This window comes from Saimiri boliviensis, chromosome 1 (genome assembly GCF_048565385.1).
Source record: "Saimiri boliviensis isolate mSaiBol1 chromosome 1, mSaiBol1.pri, whole genome shotgun sequence".
Classification (NCBI taxonomy): Eukaryota; Metazoa; Chordata; class Mammalia; order Primates; family Cebidae; genus Saimiri; species Saimiri boliviensis.
The window spans coordinates 94,789,219-94,809,590 of NC_133449.1; the positions used below are offsets into that span (position 1 = coordinate 94,789,219).

General features: G+C 36.3%; 1 protein-coding gene across 1 annotated transcript in view; it reads right to left on the bottom strand.

Moving 5' to 3' along the window:
• Positions 1 to 20,370, bottom strand: part of MRPS9 (mitochondrial ribosomal protein S9) — a 63,387-nt gene extending 43,017 nt beyond the window's left edge. The window contains exons 1-2 of the mRNA XM_003922786.4: positions 20,189 to 20,370; positions 9,010 to 9,189 (exon numbers count right to left, since the gene is read on the bottom strand). Coding sequence (XP_003922835.3) covers positions 9,010 to 9,189; positions 20,189 to 20,323 — 315 coding nt within the window. The 5' untranslated portion in view covers positions 20,324 to 20,370. The remainder of the gene's footprint in view (positions 1 to 9,009; positions 9,190 to 20,188) is intronic.
• Positions 20,371 to 20,372: the final 2 nt, after the last annotated feature.

Below are 20,372 nucleotides of genomic sequence, written 5' to 3' on the forward strand. Positions count from 1 at the left end.
TTAGGTGGTGACGCTAGTAAACAGAGGAGTATTCAAACATCCTCACCATCCATGTTCATATATCTCAACTACATATAAAATCATTGCCTTACTCTATGATTTAAGGTTGCTGATGCCCTAATCTTTCATTTTTAAATTCACTCAGAAGAGTATCTGCCACAGGAATAGCAAACAAAAGGCATTTTCCTAAAATAAGTTCTGGCTTAAAATTTCCCATGTTCAATTCTAAAATCGGTATGAAATTTAACTTGGCAAAGTTGTTAGGTGTTTTAAACTAATGCTACACTTTAAGAAATTGTTACACATACAGTTTAGGGTCAATGGTTGGTTGGTCACCCCAGAAAAACCCCACAAAACAAAAGCAAAAGATCTATACTTAATGTGAATCCAAAACAAAAAAGTGCTGACAGGAAAGAAAGAAAAGGTAAAAATGTAAATTTTAAAAATTTAATCCAAATAGAAATGGAGTAAGGTAATCCTCATTAGTAAACATGTTTCTTCCATTTTTGGGTTTTAAGTAGAATAACGGTATTCAGCAGTTCCCTAAAATGAAGGCAAAGTATCTGAGTATATTCTTAGGCTTAAGTCAAAGTATAAAAGGATTGCAGACTCAACCCAGAAGCACTGGGTCAGGAATGCAATCTCTATTAATTAGGTATCCCAGCTGGGCAGTGGGTCTGCAGCTGTTAACTTGATCAATGACTTACCTAAATGTCATCTCTACTGATTCGCTTATAAATTACCAGCAAGTGAGACTAATGTACAGGTGCTAATTTATTTAAACTGTTCTCTACAGTTTTACATAGCTTTATAAACTGCATCTGGCACCTAATGTTAGCTGTCAGTTGTACTTAGACATGCCTGTCCTAACGACTCTGTTCATTAGAAGTGAGCACAAATTATGAAATATTGTGAAAAATGATACATCAAATAGAATGGGCACAGCAAATCAATTAGAGAAACTTCATACAGCATATTCACACTTAGGAGAATAAAACATTCTGGTTTCAGAATGAGGTCTATAATACCAATTAAAAAGTAATTGGTAGATTCAGCAGTGCTATATATCAATTTGCTGGCTTTTTTCCTAAAATTCTATAGTAATGTAGAACTTAACTTTTAATTCCCAAATAAAGACATTAGCAAATGCAATTGCAAGTCTGTATTCATATTTAATATAGCTGAAAGGTCTTCAACCTAAACTTTGTAATAACTACATGCTTAATTGTAAATGGAAAATGTAAATGTCACTGGTCCCCAACTTTTTGGACCAATGGAATTGTCCAAATGATTTTGAGTAAAAGAATTTTTGATGGTACACATGACAGGATCAAGAAACTTCACCAAACAGGTTAGTAATCATTGTTACCCCATGTCTGCTCTAGCAGAAGGAGGTGTTACGAAGTCTATAAAGTTCCCCTGGCACTGGCTGCTCTCTTCACCTAGCTATTCTTTAGTCTTGGGGTCAATAAGGAAAACTGTTTCTGCTGCCTCTGTTACACACTCATGGGCTTAGTTCTTTGGTTTCCATACACCCCAAATCTTCTTTACACTAAAACACAAGACTCATTCAGCTCAAGGTTCCATCTGACAGATTCCTCCTAACAGTTCCATATACTGTTACAGCCAAAAATAATTTTTATACACTGGTCAACATTTGGCAGTAACCTGTGAAAGATTTATGAAACAGGAGTTGAGGATAACAGCATTAAGGTCTATTCGCAAAATATTTAGCCTGCATTTAAAGTACTTTCAGCCTAACACCATATACACTACTAATTTTGTTAGAGGCTACCTGTTTTTCCTCCTGTTATAGAGCTTTCAAATGTTATTAGTAATACCATCATGGTTCAGTGGGTAAGAACAATAGCTAGTTTGTTTCAATATAATTTTAAAAACTGGGCAAAAATTAAACTATTTCGGAATGAAAAAAATCTATACCCACCAATGACTAATTTCTTTTTAATGATAGTACTTTACTTTTTCACCAATAAAAATAATATTTTTCTTGTAAATGTAATAAAAAGATTGAACACCAACTAAAGCAAAGTAATTTTGGAAGAAAAACTCTGAAATATATAGAAACCTGTAGCCTTAACAATAGTGATAAATCTTCTAAGTGATATAACTTTAAAATAAGTACCAACAGTGATAAGCAGAATTCTTTTTACTCAAAAATTTTATCCATCATATTCCTTTTACCAACTCACATTGTACTCTTTAATAAGCCTTAAGGAATCACTAGCATATTAGGTTAGCTAGGTATAATTTTCACACATAAATTATATATGCTATATTCAGTGAGGCTGGATTTCTATTCAAACTTAACCCTCTGAAGTAAAGTTGTAAAACTAGAAATCAATGAAAAACACCTATGAAGAGTTGCAACAGCTGACATAAATTCGTGGATTTTATTTACTAGGAGGGACACATAATTAATTCAGAGTCCAGTGGCTCTTGGTTTTAATTCACATGCCTAACAAGCTTAGTTATGCCAGAAGGTTGGAAGACAGGTGAGGGAGGCTAGAGGCAGACATAAGATGTCTTGACAGCAAGGGAGATGACAAGAATCAGTAATACAGCATAGCCAGGCTATTCATTGCAGCTACAGGCATTCTCTATGAGCTAGAGTCAGGGGCTAACAACCATACTAAAAAGGAAAATCCCAGAGCACTGTAAGGTTAAATGATACTCACTGTATCTTACTAAATAAGACTGTGGGAGACTGAAATTTATTTTAGAAAATGTTATCTAAAAAATTAATCTGAAAGTGTAGAAAGAACAATTTTTGGATAAAGACCTTGTAAAGTCTTAGTATTATTATTTTTTTTTAAAATAGAAGATACCTGTTCCATAAGGTTTTTACAAAGATAAAATGTGGCAAGGTATATCAGGCTCCCAGATGGCATTTCACACATATATAGAAGGTTTTCAGTATGTGGTGGTAGTTTTCATTACAAATAACACTTAAAAATAGGTTTCCCTTATCTGAAAAATTTTTGTGGATTATCTAATTTCCTGATCATACTAAATAATCAGAGAAAAGCTACTGTTCCTAGTCTTAGTTAATGTATTAAAAAACAAACATTTAAGGCCGGGCGCGGTGGCTCAAGCCTGTAATCCCAGCACTTTGGGAGGCCGAGGCGGGTGGATCACGAGGTCGAGAGATCGAGACCGTCCTGGTCAACATGGTGAAACCCCGTCTCTACTAAAATACAAAAAATTAGCTGGGCATGGTGGCACATGCCTATAATCCCAGCTACTCAGGAGGCTGAGGCAGGAGAACTGCCTGAACCCAGGAGGCGGAGGTTGCGGTGAGCCAAGATCGTGCCATTGCACTCCAGCCTGGGTAACAAGAGCGAAACTCTGTCTCAAAAAAAAAAAAAAAACAAAAAAACAAACATTTAAAAAGCATGATAACTTCTAAATATGTAACAGCAATTGGAATGGAAACTTAAAATATTTTCTTAATCTTGGATAAATTATAAAAAGAATTTGGATAAATTATTTTTGTCTTCAGAAATAACTCATTGTTGCAGCATGGAAATGTTGTCTCATCAGCCACAGTGTCCCTTTCAGTTGATACACGCTGCTGAACCACTTTTAAAAACAACACTTTAAAAAACATGAATGAAAACAGGAAACCATGAGTATGTAATTTTAATTCTTTGGTAATGGTTGTCACTGTTCTTCTTTGCTTTTACGTCTACTCAAGTACCACAAAGGTGGGGGGGGGTCCACTAAATTTAATAAAATTCGATGCCAAAAGGGGTCCAGTACATTTAATAAAATGCCACAAGAGTCAGTGAAGCCAATCTATCACTTGCAGCAAAGTCTAGCACAGCAGAATTATGTCACTGGTATCAAAGAAAATGGTTAACACTCACTTCCATATGGGCTTTTTAGATACCAAGCTAGGTGAGATAGTATCAACCTACAGGAGATAAAGCAATCTCCCCTTTAGTCAATCAATGATAAATCAATGTACCCAACAGTGTTTCAGATGATTCTCTTCAGCACTCATTCTCAGGTGGCATGGAAGACTTGTGTGACAAAGCAGAGAACTAGGGAATGATTCCAGTGATGGCAGATGGTATTTATTACTATTAATAGTAACAGGAATAATAACACACTGCATTAATGTCATGGTTTTTAGATATATCCTGAGGTAGGCAAGTGAGTATTATTATTTCATAGATAAGAAAATCAAGTGACAGAGAGCCGTGACTTGCCTCAATGACACTATCTAGTGACATCACAAGGACTCTCCTAATCCCAGTTCCTGTATTTTTCTAAAAGATCATTGCAACTATAATGAATTTATTTTTAATAAAATGACAGGAAAAAAAATCAATCTAATAAAGCTGTCTACATGTTCTGCATTTATATTCCTCATAAAAAATTCAACCTCATTTTAGAAGTCTATATATTTTTAAAAAGCGATTGGTTTTCATATTAATTCATGATTTGATTACTTAATTGGCTAAAACTAAAGGTAGATTTTTATAGTACTTTGTTAACACAATCACACAAAATGACATCAAATTGCTTGTACCATATATACACACATATAGTTTTAAAAGTACAGAATACCTGCCACCACTTATCTTTACATAGTGATGTTAAATATTTCTTCTCTGAAAAATAATTATCTATTTTGAGAACCAGAACTAAATACATTCTCAAAACATTTGTTTCTACCCAATTGAATGATAATGTATTCACTAAGCTATAGGATCCTTCTATATTTCTCTAAATATTAAAAAGATTCTCTAGATAAAATCACCTGTTTGTATCTGTTATAAATAACAAAAATGTTTAAAAGATATATGAAATATATATATGAAAGAGTTGTTTTAAATCTTAAATGCTTTGCCCAAATGCATTTCATCAGTGGTCTTCACAATCATTATTTTAGTAACTGGATAACTAGTATGGAAAAACTAGTTTCTAAAATATATAAAATAACTAATAGCTTAATCTGAATATAATAGTGCTTAATTTGTTTAAGTGAAAATTACATTGAGCCTAGACTTTTAACTATGTAATTGAATTAAATAATACACCATGGCTACTCTGTATAAATTAAATCCTCATGAAAATCATCTTAACATCAAAAACTCTGGGTAAACATCCAAACAATGAACAAAGTACTCCAAACAACAAAATTCATGTTTAATACTTACACTGTAAAATGCTTATCCCTTCAGGTAAAATTACAAAATTGTTGAATGATTCTGCTTCTTTCAATAAGCTACATACAAATGCCCAGTGTACATCCAAAAAGGTAGTTAAGAGGGGCTGGGCATGGTGGCTCATGCCTTTAATCTCCCAGCACTTTGGGAGGCCAAGGTCAGAGGATGGCTTAGTGCTAAGAGTTTCAGACTAGCCTGGCAACAACATAGGAAGGCATCGTCTTTATCAATCAAAGAGACAAACCAAAAAGTTTGTTAAGAGTTGCTCAAAAACATCTCAGTAGTAAACTCAGTTGGGTGATGAAATCCTACTGCTGAGAACAGTCACTCAGGGACACACAGACCACAAGGAGAAAGGGAGGACCATTTTACAAAGTAAACAAGTTAAAAAAACACAAAACACAACAACAACTACTCACAAAGAAAAGCCCAGGCCCAGATGGCTTCACTGGTAAATACAAACAAATACTTAAAGAAGAATTAATACAAATTCTTGACAAACTCTTCCAAAAATAGAAGAGAACACTTCCCAACTCATTCAATGAGGCCAGTATTACCGATACCAAAACCAGACACTAAGAAAACTACAGACCAGTATCAATTAAACATGAAAATCCTCAAGAAAATACTAGCAAACCAAGCCCAGAAACATATAAAAGAGATTATATGCACCAAAGAAGTGGGATTTATTCCATGAATGCAAGGTTGGTTTAACATATAAAAATCAATTTGTGTGATATATCATACCAACAGAAAAGCCAAAAGCCAAAAGTATCATCAAAAAGGAAGAGCATCTGACAATATCCAATATCATTTCATGATAAAAACATCAACCACCACAACAAAAAAGTTAAAACAAAAAACAAAAAACAAAAAAACTAGGTATGGAAAAAACTTACTGAATTTGATAGAGCGTCCATGAAAAATCCACAGCCAACATCATATTTAATGGTGAATGACTGAAGGCTTTCCCCCAAGATCAAGAACAAACTTAGGATATCCACTCTTGCCATTTCTACTCAACAGTGTTAGAGGTTCTAGCCAAGGCAATTAGGTAAGAAAAAGAAATAAGAGTATCCAGATTACAAAAAATGAAATAAAACTACTTCTACTTGCAGGTGAAATATCCTAGTTCTCAGAGTTCTTTCTACTTGCAGGTGAAATATCCTAGTTCTCCTAGTGGATTCTTTGGGATTAGTATATATGTGGGATACCCTGCTATACCTTTGTATATATGGGCTCTCCTGCATTATCCTGTATTTAGAAAATCGTAAGAAGTCCACTAAAAACTATGAGAATTAGTATGTTCAGCAAGGATGTAGATTCAAAATCAAAAATATACAAAAATCAACTGTATACACTTGCAATAAGAAACTGAAAATATCATAAAAGAAAACAATTCTATTTACAATAGAAGTTTTTAAGACACTAATGCTTAGATATAAATTTAACAAAAAAGTACCAAATTTGACTCTGAAAACTATAAAACATCACTGAGAGAAATTAAAGAGAATCTGTATGAATAGAAGGACATCCCATGTTCAGAGATCAGAAGACTTAATTAAGATGGGAATATTCCCAAAATCTATCCAGAGATTCAGCACAATCCCTATCAAAATCTTAGGTGGCTCCTTGCAGGAACTGACAAGCTAATCCTAAAATTTCATATGAAAATTTGAGGAGCAGAGAATAGCCAAAATAATCTTGAAAAGCAAGAAGGAGGTTGGGTACGGTGGTTCACGCCTGTAATCCCAGCACTTTGCGAGGCTGAGGCAAGTGGATCATGAGGTCCAGAGATGGAGACCATCCTGGACAACATGGTGAAACCCCGTCTCTACTAAAAATACAAAAATTAGCTGGGTGTGGTGGTACGTGCCTGGAGTCTCAGCTACTTAGGAGGCTGAGGCAGGAGAATTGCTTGAACCCGGGAGGTGGAGGTTGCGGTGAGCAACAGATACGCCACTGCACTCCAGCCTGGGCAACAGGGTCAGACTCCATCTCAAATGAAAAAAAAAAAAAAGCAAAAAAGAAGCAGGAGTACTTACATTTCCCAATTTCAAAACTTACTACAAAGCTACAGTAATCAAGACAAAGTGGTACTGGCATAAGGATAAATGTATACATCAATGGAATAAAATAGAACAAACCCTCATAGTTATACTGATAGTCAATATGAATGACAAAAGAATTCAATGTGAAAACAATAGTATTTCCAACAAATGATGCTGGAACAACTGAATGTCCACATGTAAAAGAATGAAGTTCACATTACATACAAAAATTACCTCAAAATGGATCAAAGACCTAAAAGTAAGAGCTAAAACTACAAAACTCGTAGAAGAAAATATAGGGGTGAATTTTCATGACCTTGGATTAACAATGGTTTCTAAGGTATATACACAAGAGAAATAAAAACATGTCTGCACAAGAACTTTATAGCATGCACATTCATAGTAGCCTTATTCATCATAAGCAAAAATGGAAACCCAAATGTACATCAACTGATGAATGAGTTCTTAAAATATGGTATATCCACACAGTCAAAAACTATTCAGGAATAAAAAGGAATGAAATACTGACACACATGCCACAACATAGATGAATGTGAAAACATTGTGCTAAGTGAAAGAAGCCAGTCACTAAAGACCAAATATTATATGATTCTACTTACATCAAAGTCCAGAGTGGGCAAACTTAGAGTCTAGAGAGTCTATGTTCTAAGTAATTTGAAAATTAGAACCTAAATTCTATTCCTGTTGCATTCTTGAATTATTACACTCCTGATAAAAGCACTAATAGTCAATAATACTTTTTTGCTAAATGCCCCAGGATAGCTAGCAAAGGAACTTAAATTTAACAACTTTCAATTATGTTCTAATTTTTAAAAAGCAGTATCTAACATCTCATGGTATTTTATACTTAACTGAAGAACGGCCTCTCTTTATAGATAATATTCATCCAGATTACTATAAAATTCAAAAAAAGGACAGCAGCTACAAGATCCCTAACTCTAAATCACCTAACCTATAAGAGCAATAAGAAATCCTTCTGGTTGCATATAAAATGTTAGTTTGGGGCCTGAAAGTGATAATTCAGTACCATTTATAAACAGGAAAAGTATACAAAAAGATTGAAATTAAACTAAAGTGCAAAAAATGACAAAAATTACAATATTGAAATCATACAACAATGTTATCTATACAAAGATGTTCTTTGGTTAAATATAAAACATCATGGGATGTTAGAGGTCTCTTTTTAAAAATTAGGACAAGATTCAAAGTTGTTAAATTCAGCTTCCTTTGCTAGCTACTCTAGGACATCTAGCAAAAATATTATTGACAATTACTGCCTTTAACAGGAATATAATAATTCAAGAGTGAATAGAATTCAGATCCTAATTTTCAAATCACTTAGACTATGCCCCATTTTGAAAATTCAGATACATATTTGACAAAAACACTGGGCCAAGGCTTACTAATGAGATTTGATACAAATTTGACTCTATTTCTGTTGCTATCTGTTTTATCATTTTGTAAGAAAGCTGAGTCTAAAACTATACAACAGGTTAAACATTTCCAAATAGTATATAAGCATTTATAGATTAATTTCTAAGTAACACCTAAAACTCACCATATTATGTAAATCCTGCACATTTCTTTTTGAAACCATGGCTCCAACTTGCAATGTGTAGCAACATTTTTCCTTATTCTGACAGCTTGATTAAAACACAGAGCTAAGGGGCTCATGAAGAAAAGTGCTTTTAATATCTAAAACTCCACAGCAATTACTTTTCCAACAGAGTAAGTGTACTTACATCAATATCCTCTTGAGTGAAAGTTTCTGGATCTTCTCCCATCATGTTGGCTAAATGTCTCTTTCCTATGTTGAACTCTTCAATCTGCTTTTTAATAAAATCTACTGTGTAAGTTTCACGTTTTAAGGCGGGAACATTTTTCTTTCTTGTTACAACTGCAGTATGACTTAGCCCTAATACCTAAAAGAAAATATAAATGTAAAGAAAAGAAAATAAATTGAACTGAGATCTTCTAGGCCACTGTCTTTAAATAAAATAGGATACTGAATACCATAATAAAAAGAGACAACTACTTGTAATCGATTGGAGTCTAAAAAAAAAAGTTTAAAAGGCCTGTTAAGAAAGTTGCTAGAATGTGTCCCCTGCTCAAAAACTTGTTTAAAATGTAGTTTAAGTGACTAGCATTTAAATATATTAAAACCAAAAATATCTGTAAGTGGTATGCCACCTCCTGGTCTATTTTAAACATCCACTTTTGATAATGCTTGGTCAATGTCAGTGAGTGATGATATTTGGCACACTGAATAAAGAGTAAAAGCCTACTCCCTTAAACAGGCAAATGCACAGCCACCCAGAAACCAGCAAGCAGAAGACATGAGAGCAAACGGTGTGGCCTAGGGAAGAGCACCTTACACTGTGGGTATTCGCCTTATTTGTGGGTAAAAATATAGCCTATCTTCAACAGTCTTTTGGCTTTGCTTAAGACTTTATTCCATGGTCCTTACATTAAACTAATAAACAGAAAAAAACGCTCGACTAAACATTTAGATTTCTTATTACTAATTTGGTTTAACACGCTAACTGCAGAAAGAAAGGCTCGCATATCTTTTAAAAGCATCAGTAATTATATCCCACTTGCGGCTGCTGGTCCTTTTATGCTGTGGCACTAGAAATTTCCCTCCAAGGCATTAAGATTTCACCTTCAATCAAAGATGCTAAAGAACGAGAAAAATGTTTTCAAATGACATTGAGCTGCATGCAGTAGCTGGAAATAATCAGAACAGACCTTTCTAGTCCTGGCTTTCCTTAAGATCTAAAATCTAAACCTTCATCGTGGCCCCAACAATTCTAAACACTCTTAAAGCAATATTCAGACTTTAAAGCTACAATCTTGGGAATCCACTCATTTCCTTTTTCATAAACATAAATCTCTCTCAGATATACGGCATTCACTGGCACTATCCCTCCTACCTCCATCTCCTTCCCCTCTGAGAGTCCTAAATTCAAATGCCTCTACGGCAATTTGTCACTAAAGTTACACCAGAAAATATAAGAAAAAATACAGGAGAAATGTAGCAATACCCAATTAATGAAAAAAATATGTTTTCAAACTCTTCCAAATTGATAGTAAAAATATAGTTTCTTCCTACTCTTTAATGAGTAAGAAAAGGGCAATTCAAAATTCTCTGAAACTTGAGTTTATTTTTACTTAGGAGATCACAACCTTCTAAAATATATTACTAACCAATAATTACCGTTCCTTAGAATGCTTTGTGAAGATACGGTGTTCCTGTAAATAAGCAAAAGCATGACCACAACTGGCTAATGCATAGTCCGCTCTTTTATAGATGCAGCCTGTCTATACACCCCTGCTCCCCTTGCCACAGCCCTGTGCCACCAACACTAACTCCCAACCACAGTGCTTCCCATCTTATGTTTTTACTGTTTTCCAGGGTATTTTAAAATTTGTTCTTTATAAGTCTACATCTTCTTTGAGCATTGGAGAACGTTGCTTCACATATTCCAACTGAAGAGAAATTTCCTACCCCAAGAATCATAGGAAAGGTGTGATTTGGGGGCATAAAAGTGGCAATCATATAGTAGAGACAATTCTCCCAAATGTTCTATTGCCAAAAGGATGATCACACTGCTGGTTTTATAAATAATGTATCAAAATGTTTTTGTTCACAGCTAAAGCAACCCTAATACAAGTGAACCCACAATTCAAACAAAATCTAGAAGACTTTCTTTTAGGTCACTACAACCACACTCCCTGCCAATCATCAACCACAGCCCTCAGGAGGAAAAATGTGCCTCCTGGAGAGTGTGGCTCCTTTCACTGATGGGATTCCAGAGGAGGAGCAAGATCAGAGAGGAAAGTGACGCATTCAAATTTTAAAATGTGTGTGAGATGCTGATGGACATCCCAGGAAGACAGATGTCCAGGAGGCAGGTGGCTTTGTGGGTGTGTCTTGTGGACAGACCTGAGATTCAGATACAGGTCTGTTAATAATCCACCTGAGACATGAGGTTGACACTTTCAGAGAAGCAGGAAAAATGGCAAGCATTTAGTGTTAGGACAAAAAACATGTCTTCTTCTAGTAATCAAACAAATCGTTTGTAGGTGAGGGAAGATAGGCAGAAAGGCAAGGTTACTTATGTCTTACACCCACTATTTTCTCTGTGAAATAGAAGATGATCTGCTGAGAGCAAAGGGTAGTAGGTTTAACAGACTAAGTACCTCATATTCAAAGACCAGTTGTGAAGTATAGACAGAAAAGCTGTAAGAAAGAAATTAGACATGGCTGGGCACAATGGTTCACACCTGTAATTCTAGCACTTTGGGAGGCCAAGGTGGGTGGATCACTTGAGGTCAGGAGTTTGAGACCAGCCTGGCCAACATGGTGAGACTCCATCTCTACTAAAAATTCCAAAAATTAGCAGGGCATGGTGGTATGTGCCTGTAATCCCAGGTACCCAGGAGGTTGAAACAGGAGAATCGCTTGAATTGCAAGGTGGAGGTTGCAGTCAGCTGAGATGACACCACTGTACTCCAACACGGGCGACTAGAGGGAGATTCCATCTTAAAAAAAAAAAAAAAAAAAAAAAGAAATTACAGAAAAAATTTTAAGTATCCATTTACACTGGACGCTTAAATTACTTCTACTAGTAATATAAGTAGAGATAAGCCCATTACTAGTGAGCCAGGAAAATAATTCCAAACAGACAGGAATTGATATCCATTACCCATACAACGTCTGTAATATTTTGTCAATTTTCTTTCCCTATGGTTGGTTTCCTTGGATGTTTCAGTGGTATGTTCAACGTGCTATTTAGTTCCAGAGAGGTACATCTTAGGGTAGATTGTACTGTTTGGCATTACAAGATTTTCTACTCCTACGTAATATTTTTTTTCGATTCTGTTGGGTCATAATATTGCAACACTTTCAACCTGCTATTTACATTTCCCTGGAATATCATTGCTCATCTTTTAATTTAAATTTTAGACTAATTTGGGTTTTGTTTTCTTAACCCAATCTGAGATTTTAGTAGATGAGAATACTCAAGTTACATGGGCTTCATGGCTATTCTGTCTTATGTAATTTTTATATTTTTTATGCTTCCTTCCTATTTTCTTTCTTTTGCCTAATGAAAAAAAAAAAAAAACACTGATTTTTTTTGGGGGGCGGGATTTTGAGCTAGCAATTTGGACCATATACAGCTTCCTCTCATTTTACCAGTGACAATACATGTGTCTCTGAATAAAATGTTTAAATGTACTTCTCCGATCAACTTCAAAAATAAATCTCCAATGAATTCCTACTGACTTATTCAGCTCTCTTTTTCAGCCACAGCAATTATCTGCTCTTCTGTTCTCCACAGTTTAGATCAGCTTCTCTTAGTCTTATTTCTTATCCCTTGTTTCTGCATTCTGTATGATTTTGAAATCTTCACTCCGTGGTGTTTTCCCTCTTTCTGCAGTGTCAATTCTGCTTACTGCAGCCACGATGAATTTTTAGCTTTTTATATCATTGGTCTATCCTCAAAATTCTTGCCTCAACAGTTTCTTTTAATCATATCTTCTTGTCTTATCGCATCTCATAGAGCTCTCCCTCACTCAACTGATTTTTAAATGTCCTTGACAGTGTGAAGCAGTTGTGGTAAAATAATTCTTCCATTTTGTTAGGTAAAAATCCCTTTGTATTTTCTTCAGTTGTCTCTTCGACACTATTCCTTTTGTCCCGACAACATTTTAGCATCTTCTCCAGCAAAAGAGTTGATTACTGAAGACTTGGTATTTCACTTGATTTAAAATTGTGTCTGTCTATAGTCTTGAGTTTGTGACATAAGGTGGAGGCTTTCCTACTTTTAACATAACTGAAGTTTAAACATTTATATTCATTGTTCATTTAGAAAGGGCTTTTAAAAATGCCCCTAATTTGCTATTTTTCATAAAAGATCTTTAGGATCTTTTTTCAAAGACATTTCTACACATTGCTTAAGAGTATGACATTCTGGACATTTATAATTAAATTTACAAAGTTTTCACAGCATCAATAGCAGGATATTCAATATGTTTATTAAATGTCCATAATTATTCCAGCAATGGAATTATTTTGTAAAAATACAAAAATTAGCTGAGCATACTAGCAGGCACCTGTAATCCCAGCTACTCAGGAGGCTGAGGCAGAAGACTTGCTTGAACCCAGAAGGCGGAGGCTGTAGTGAGCTGAGATTGCACCACTGCACTCCAGCCTGGGCAACTGAGCAAGACTCCCTCTTGCAAAAAAAAAAAAAAAAATTGTGGCCAGGTCCAGTGGCTCACGCCTGTAATCCCAACACTTTGAGAGGCCAAGGCAGGCGGATCACAAGGTCAAGAGTGCAAGACCAGCCTGCCCAACACAGTGAAACCCGATCTCTACCAAAAATACAAAAATTAGCTGGGCTTGGTGGCAGGCACCTGTAATCCCAGCTACTTGGGAGGTGGAAGCAGGAGAATCGCTTGAACCTGGGAGGTGGAGGTTGCAGTGAGATGAGATGGAGCCACTACTCTCTCCAGCCTGGGCGACAGAACTAGTCTCCATCTCAAAACAACAAAAAAATGCAACAATATTTTCTACAGGGTCCATTTCCAATTAAAAAGCTATGAGGAGAGAATTTTCTTCAGATTTTATGTTTACAGAATATAGATACAACTCTATAGATTTGTTTCTTTTTAAAGACAATCAGTAGGTCAGACAACTATAATTTCAATCATGCAGGCTGCCAAAGAAGCAGACATATTCTGACAGAGCAATGACGTTCCAAATTTGACCAAATGCCAGTGTTGTATAGTCTCTTAATGCTATTATAGTAGTATTAAGGAGTTTCCTTTTAGTTAAATTAGATAAAAATGAAACAAAGAAGAATGTACGGCTAATTTGAATAGAAAAGGCAAAAAAAAAATACTCTGAGAATTAGAAAAAAAGGTAAAAACTAAAGTCTGATTAAAGAAAATGTGAATAGAAAGAAACAATATAAGGACATCAACAGAATGATTATAATAACCTGCTAGAATAGTTTATATTTCTTTTTGAGATGGAGTCTTGCTCTGTCACCAGGTTGGAGTGCAGCGGCGAGATCTCGGCTCATTGCAACCTCCGTCTCCCAGATTCAAGTGATTTTCCTGCCTCAGCCTCCCGAACAGCTGGGACTGCAGGCTCCTGCCACCATGCCCAACTAATATTTGTATTTTTAGTAGAGACAGGGTGTCAGCAAGTTGGCCAGGATGGTCTTGATCTTTTGACCTTGTTATCTGCCCACCTCAGCCACCCAAAGTGCTGGTATTACAGGCGTTTAGTCACTGCGCCTGGCCGGAATAGTTTATATTTCTATCAATTAGAGGTGTCTGGCCGGAAGCAAAAGAAATTGACTTTGGTTTGCTTAAGCAAAAGAAACATTTGCTAGAAGGGTATCAGGAGCCCACAGAATTATACTTGAAAGCAGGCAGGGGGTCGGGTCTTCTCAAGTATAACCAGTGAAAAAGCACTAATTCCTCCTGGGGAAACTGGGATATTGCTATGGAGGCGAAATGGATTCCATGTTAAACAAATAAGGAAATCCACTTACTTAAACAAAATTTACTATTTATATTAATTCCACAACCTGTTATAAATTAAGATACTTAACATACTTACCAATCAAATGAAACATATAAACCCTGTTTAATTCCCAATAAAAATAAACCAGCCGGGCGCGGTAGCTCAAGCCTGTAATCCCAGCACTTTGGGAGGCCGAGGCGGGTGGATCACGAGGTCAAGAGATCGAGACCATCCTGGTCAACATGGTGAAACCCCGTCTCTACTAAAGGTGCAAAAAATTAGCTGGGCATGGTGGCACGTGCCTGTAATTCCAGCTACTCAGGAGGCTGAGGCAGGAGAATTGCCTGAACCCAGGAGGCGGAGGTTGCGGTGAGCCGAGATCGCGTCATTGCACTCCAGCCTGGGTAACAAGAGTGAAACTCCGTCTCAAAAAAAAAAAATAAATAAAAATAAAAAAAATAAAAAAAATAAACCAACTATGAAAAGCTACTGTTGGGACAATTCAGGGAAATTTGAACATGAAATAGGTAATAGATGATAAGAAATTACTGCTCATTCTGTTAGATATGGTGGTGGCAGGGAAGCTATTTTTTAAAATAACCTTTATGTTAGAGATGCATATTCCAGTACCTATAAGTAGAATAACAGAATGTCTGGGATTTACAATAAATGACTCTGGGAGGGGGAGGGGAGAAAAAAACAAGACTTGTAAAATATTAATAATTGTTGAAGCTGGTTGACAGATCTGTGGAGTTCATTATATTATTCTATTTTTTATATGCTTGGTTTTTCATAAAATTCTGAAATAAACTATTTTACAAGTCCATTTAACAAATCTGAGCAATCATTATAGACCAGGCTCTGTAATAAATGTTAACAGAAATAACGGTAAAGAAATGAGTGATGTTAAAATGAGAATGTTGCCATAATGAGATAAGAAAATAAAACATAGTAAAGAGGCAGTTTTCTTTAAGCTAATAATCCTATCTGACAAAAACAATGATGCAGCAGGTGTTCAGATGTACCCATATGTGCACACACATAGGTACCCACATATGCCCGCACATAAGGACCATAGGGGAAAGACGTAAATACAGGAGACACTTAGATAACAAGAAAAAAGTAGATGTGGGTTTTCTACTGTTGCAGGCAGCTTCCAGGATGGCTCCCAGTGAATCTGCCGCCTGCTGTTCTCTCTTGCTTACCTTTTCTTGATCAACCTGAGGGAAGCCAGATGTGCTGAGCTGTCCTAGAGGCCCATGTAGCATGAGCTGAGGGAGGGCTCTGGCCAACAGCCAGCAAGGACCTGGGGCCTTTAGCCTGCCAAGAATCTAAATCCTGCTAAAGACAACACTGAGTGAGCCTGGAAGTAGACTCTCCCCACCCACAGTGGAGCCTTGAGATGACTGCAGTCCCAGCCAATATGTGGACTGTTGCCTTACCAGAGATCCTGAGCAAGAAGATTCAGCAAGGTGTGCCTGGCGACCCTGCCCCACACAAACTGTAGATGACAAATGTCTGTCGTTTAAGCTGCTAAATTTCAGGATGATTTATTATACAGCAACAAACAGCTGATACATTCATCATCCTAATTTACAACAATGAGGCATAGTACAAGAAAGTTTAGTTATCTTGTTTTATTAGGAAAAGATAGGTGGGAATGATAATAGCATTTATTATCGAGCTCTTATTGAATAAGAAATTTATAAACTGCCACATAAGGAAAGTGTAAATTTTAATGTGGAGGTATTTTTCATAATTAAAGCAATGAGGAACATAATCAATTCTATCCTGACAAGGAATAGAATTAGATCTCAAAGGGAAAAGCATATCCTACCAAAGAGCTTTTCTTTTCCATTGGTAATAATCTAGGATTAAAAATAAATATATTAAAAAATTATGGAGGATGGGGGGCCTAACTAATTTACATAGCTGTATAGAGCATCTCATACAAATTCAAGTCAATTATACATTTATTTTTCAAAGTGTTTTTTAGTCATTTGTCAAAAAAATATATTAAGACCCTATTGCAGCAGACCAACAGAATGCTGTGATAAATACAGGATATTATAACCTCCAGGAGCATGGGAGATTAAAAAAAGAAAAACAGATACTTTAGACAGATACAGGAATGTGTTTACAGTGAAACCAAAATATAAAGGGCCAGACCATTTAATGTCATTGATCACTTCTCCGGCAGATGGTCTAAATCAACAAAAGCATCTTGGCTTGGTAAAACTGAATGTTTAAGCACTAAAGAAAGTGTTCAGTAGTAAAGAAAAATAAAGAAGACACCTTATTCATGTTTTGTAGAAATATTTTTCAAAATAGCAATTGGTCTTTTGCTTTTCCTTATCATAAAAATCACAAATATTATAGAAAGCCAAATTAGCATTCCTATATTACCTGTATTGGTAGAGGATGTATGAATTAATGGGTAACTTTTATAGTACAGCATGGAAAGGAACTGTCAACAGCTCATCATAATGCTAACACTATTTTCCTTTGTGACAGATAAAACATTCAGCTACCTTAGCATAGAAAAACAAACCATACCGATTACTGCCAACTTTCCAGTCCTGTCTCTCACCATTCTCTCAACAAAACCCTATGCTATAACCAACTGTTGCTGAAAAAAAACACTATTACTCAGTACATCTCTATTCCTTTATGCACCTATTATATCTTCCTTGAATAAAATAGCTTTCTGTTTTCATGTAACTCCTAATTGTTGCTAAAAATGCTATTTTCCTTTGCCTCCTCTGGGAAGCTGTCCATAACGATCGTCTATCTGGTCAATAACTCTAATCTGACTCAGGTATAGCACTTCTGTGCTTTTCGGTATTTGCCTCTGTAAATATCACAGTATACTATGGATCCCTGATATGCATGGGTATATAATCTGAGAAGTCTGGTCATTCATGAGTAAGACTGCCTCTTCTGCCGCAAATTTGGGACACTCAGACATCTGCAATTGTACTGAGGCATTAATATGAAACATGCATGCCACAAGATTGGTATGCAAAAGGTAGACTGCTAGCGAGGGTTTCAACTGAGAACCCAGGAATAGCTTAACAAAACTCGCTTCTTTTTTGTTGTATCAGTGTTTCTCAAACTTTTTAAACTGTGAACTACAGCAATATGTACTGTTTATATCACTGCCTAGTATACATTTACATATATAAACAAAATGCAAAAATACTCTGTATGAAATGCACTTTATTATTATTCTATTCTCCCATACCCTTCAAGTTTTCTTGAAGTGATTTTGTTATTAAGGAGATTAAATTTTGAACAAAGGAAAGACCAGTTTTGTCATTCATTAAGTGATTAAAATTTTTATTCTTTTATAAAACATAGACTACCAAGAGAAATCTATTAATGTTGAAGACAGAAGTGCAAAAACATTAATATTTAAGACAGATAAGGTCTGTGCCAGGATAAGAAAAAAAAAGCTTTATGAATGTCTTTAAGCATATGCATGGAATCACTAAGAATCTAAACGGGGGTCAGCTAAGTATTTCAGTTATATCTCAGCTGTGCTTCATGTGGTAAAACATAAGCTATAGTGGTATTCAGGAATCTGGGGATTCAGCCATTTCAGGACTATCCCTTAAGAATGCTAAGGGTCGATACTGTCTGATACTGTCTGGTAACTGTTTGTTTGACCTTAAATTGTTTACTTCACAGTGCCTGGCTCAAATAAAGATCTTGGTAAATATTTGTCATATGGGGGAAAGGGACTGTTTCAAGAGTGGTCAAGGAGATGAAAACCAAAGTAACAAGGAGAAATCATTCTTCATCCATTTTACTAAACCAGTACCTAAGAACCAGAGCAGATGCTTACTGAAACTTTATTAGTGCAAAGAAGGTATAAACAAAACAAATGTCCCATCAATTGTTACATTAACTTTGATACATTCTTATTATGGAACAGTATGCAGTGGTTAAAAATGCTTTAAAAAATATAATAGGGGACCCTGAAGGATTTCTACTATACAATATACTGCCTATAGAAATGCAAAAAGTAAAATGCAATCCAATATGGTCCCATTTTTTGTAAAGTATACCTGTGCATATATGTTTATCCATGATTATAAGAACATGGAAAAAGCAGAGAATAGATGCCAGGAGGGACTGAAAGCCATCCCCCAATACACATATTAAATGTCAACAATAAAAATACTCTGTATGATACAGTCCCTCTCATAATCATGTGTATACAGCAAATACTCAGAGATGCATGAAAAAATAAAAATTTCTAGCACATTGTCCAGTAAGAAAAAATAAAAATAAAAACAAATGTCGAAATGAATAGATAGGCTGGCTGATCTAGGTTAGAATATAAAAGAAAGAACATACAAAAAGATGTGGGTTTTTTAAAATATGGTTTTTAAAGTATGGTATTTGACTTCCCTCCAATAATTAGTACTGGTTATCACTCCTCTCCTTGAAACATTAACCTGTTTTCCATGACACCACACTGACTGGTTTTTCCCCTGCTTTTTTGGTCTCTCATTCACAAACTTTTGGGACCTCTTATTCCTTATTTGTTCTTCAGGGCCTTATCCCTCTGCCTACTCCTCAGTACACTCTCCCTAGGTAATTAGGCCTCAATTATCATCTACAAGGTAACAGGGCATTTCGAATTCAGTTCTCCTCCTGAGCTATATAGACTTCCCTATCTATAGACCTACTGGAAATCCCAGATGCCTACAACATAGTCCAAAACTAAACTCGTTTCTTCCCTCTCAAATCTTTTTCCTCCTCTGAGAGTTCGTATCAGTAAATTGGCATCATCAGCAAACCAGCTGTTGACTCCCCACTTCCCTCTGGATTAAAGGAAATGTACAAGTTCTAACCTGCATCTTTCCATAGAGCAAGACTCGGGAAAATTAAGAAGACAAATTGCGCAGATGTAAGGCACTTTTAAAAAGTCACTGTCCTCTACACAATGTGACTCCTCCATTACTGTCTTCCAGGCCCCTACAGGAATCCAATTCCCATCATTCTTCTCCAGCGCGGCCCTTCTCCTCTCTGGACAGCAGGGCAGGGTGGAAGGACTGGACCCAATACCAGACCTAGCCACTGACCTTCAGCCCAGGAGCCAAATGAAAAGAAGAGCTCACTCTACTTCCACCTGCAGGTAACTTGCCCTGGCTACACAAGGCAAAACAAGTAACAATCTCCACAGCAGCCGCTGGAAGCTAAGACCCACCTCTCCACTCCCAAACTCAGACCTCCACTAAATACCTAAGACTCTAAGGCACGCGAGACGCTGGGGGAAGGCTCCACAAGGCATCCACTGTGGATGCCCGCTCTGGTTCCACATGCTCGCGCTGCAGAGATAAACCGCTTCCAGTCCTCCCAGGCCTTACCTGGAATCTGACATTTGTTTGCAACTCAGCTGCCGCGGTTTTCCAGAGGACTTGCTTCCGGAGGAGGCTACCCCTACCCAAGAGAAGCAGCCGGCAGGAAACCGCTCCGCGGTAGGATATACAGGGGGCCGCCATGTTAGCTGTGGGAGATCCACGACCGCAGGGCCGAGGGGGCGGGGCCCAG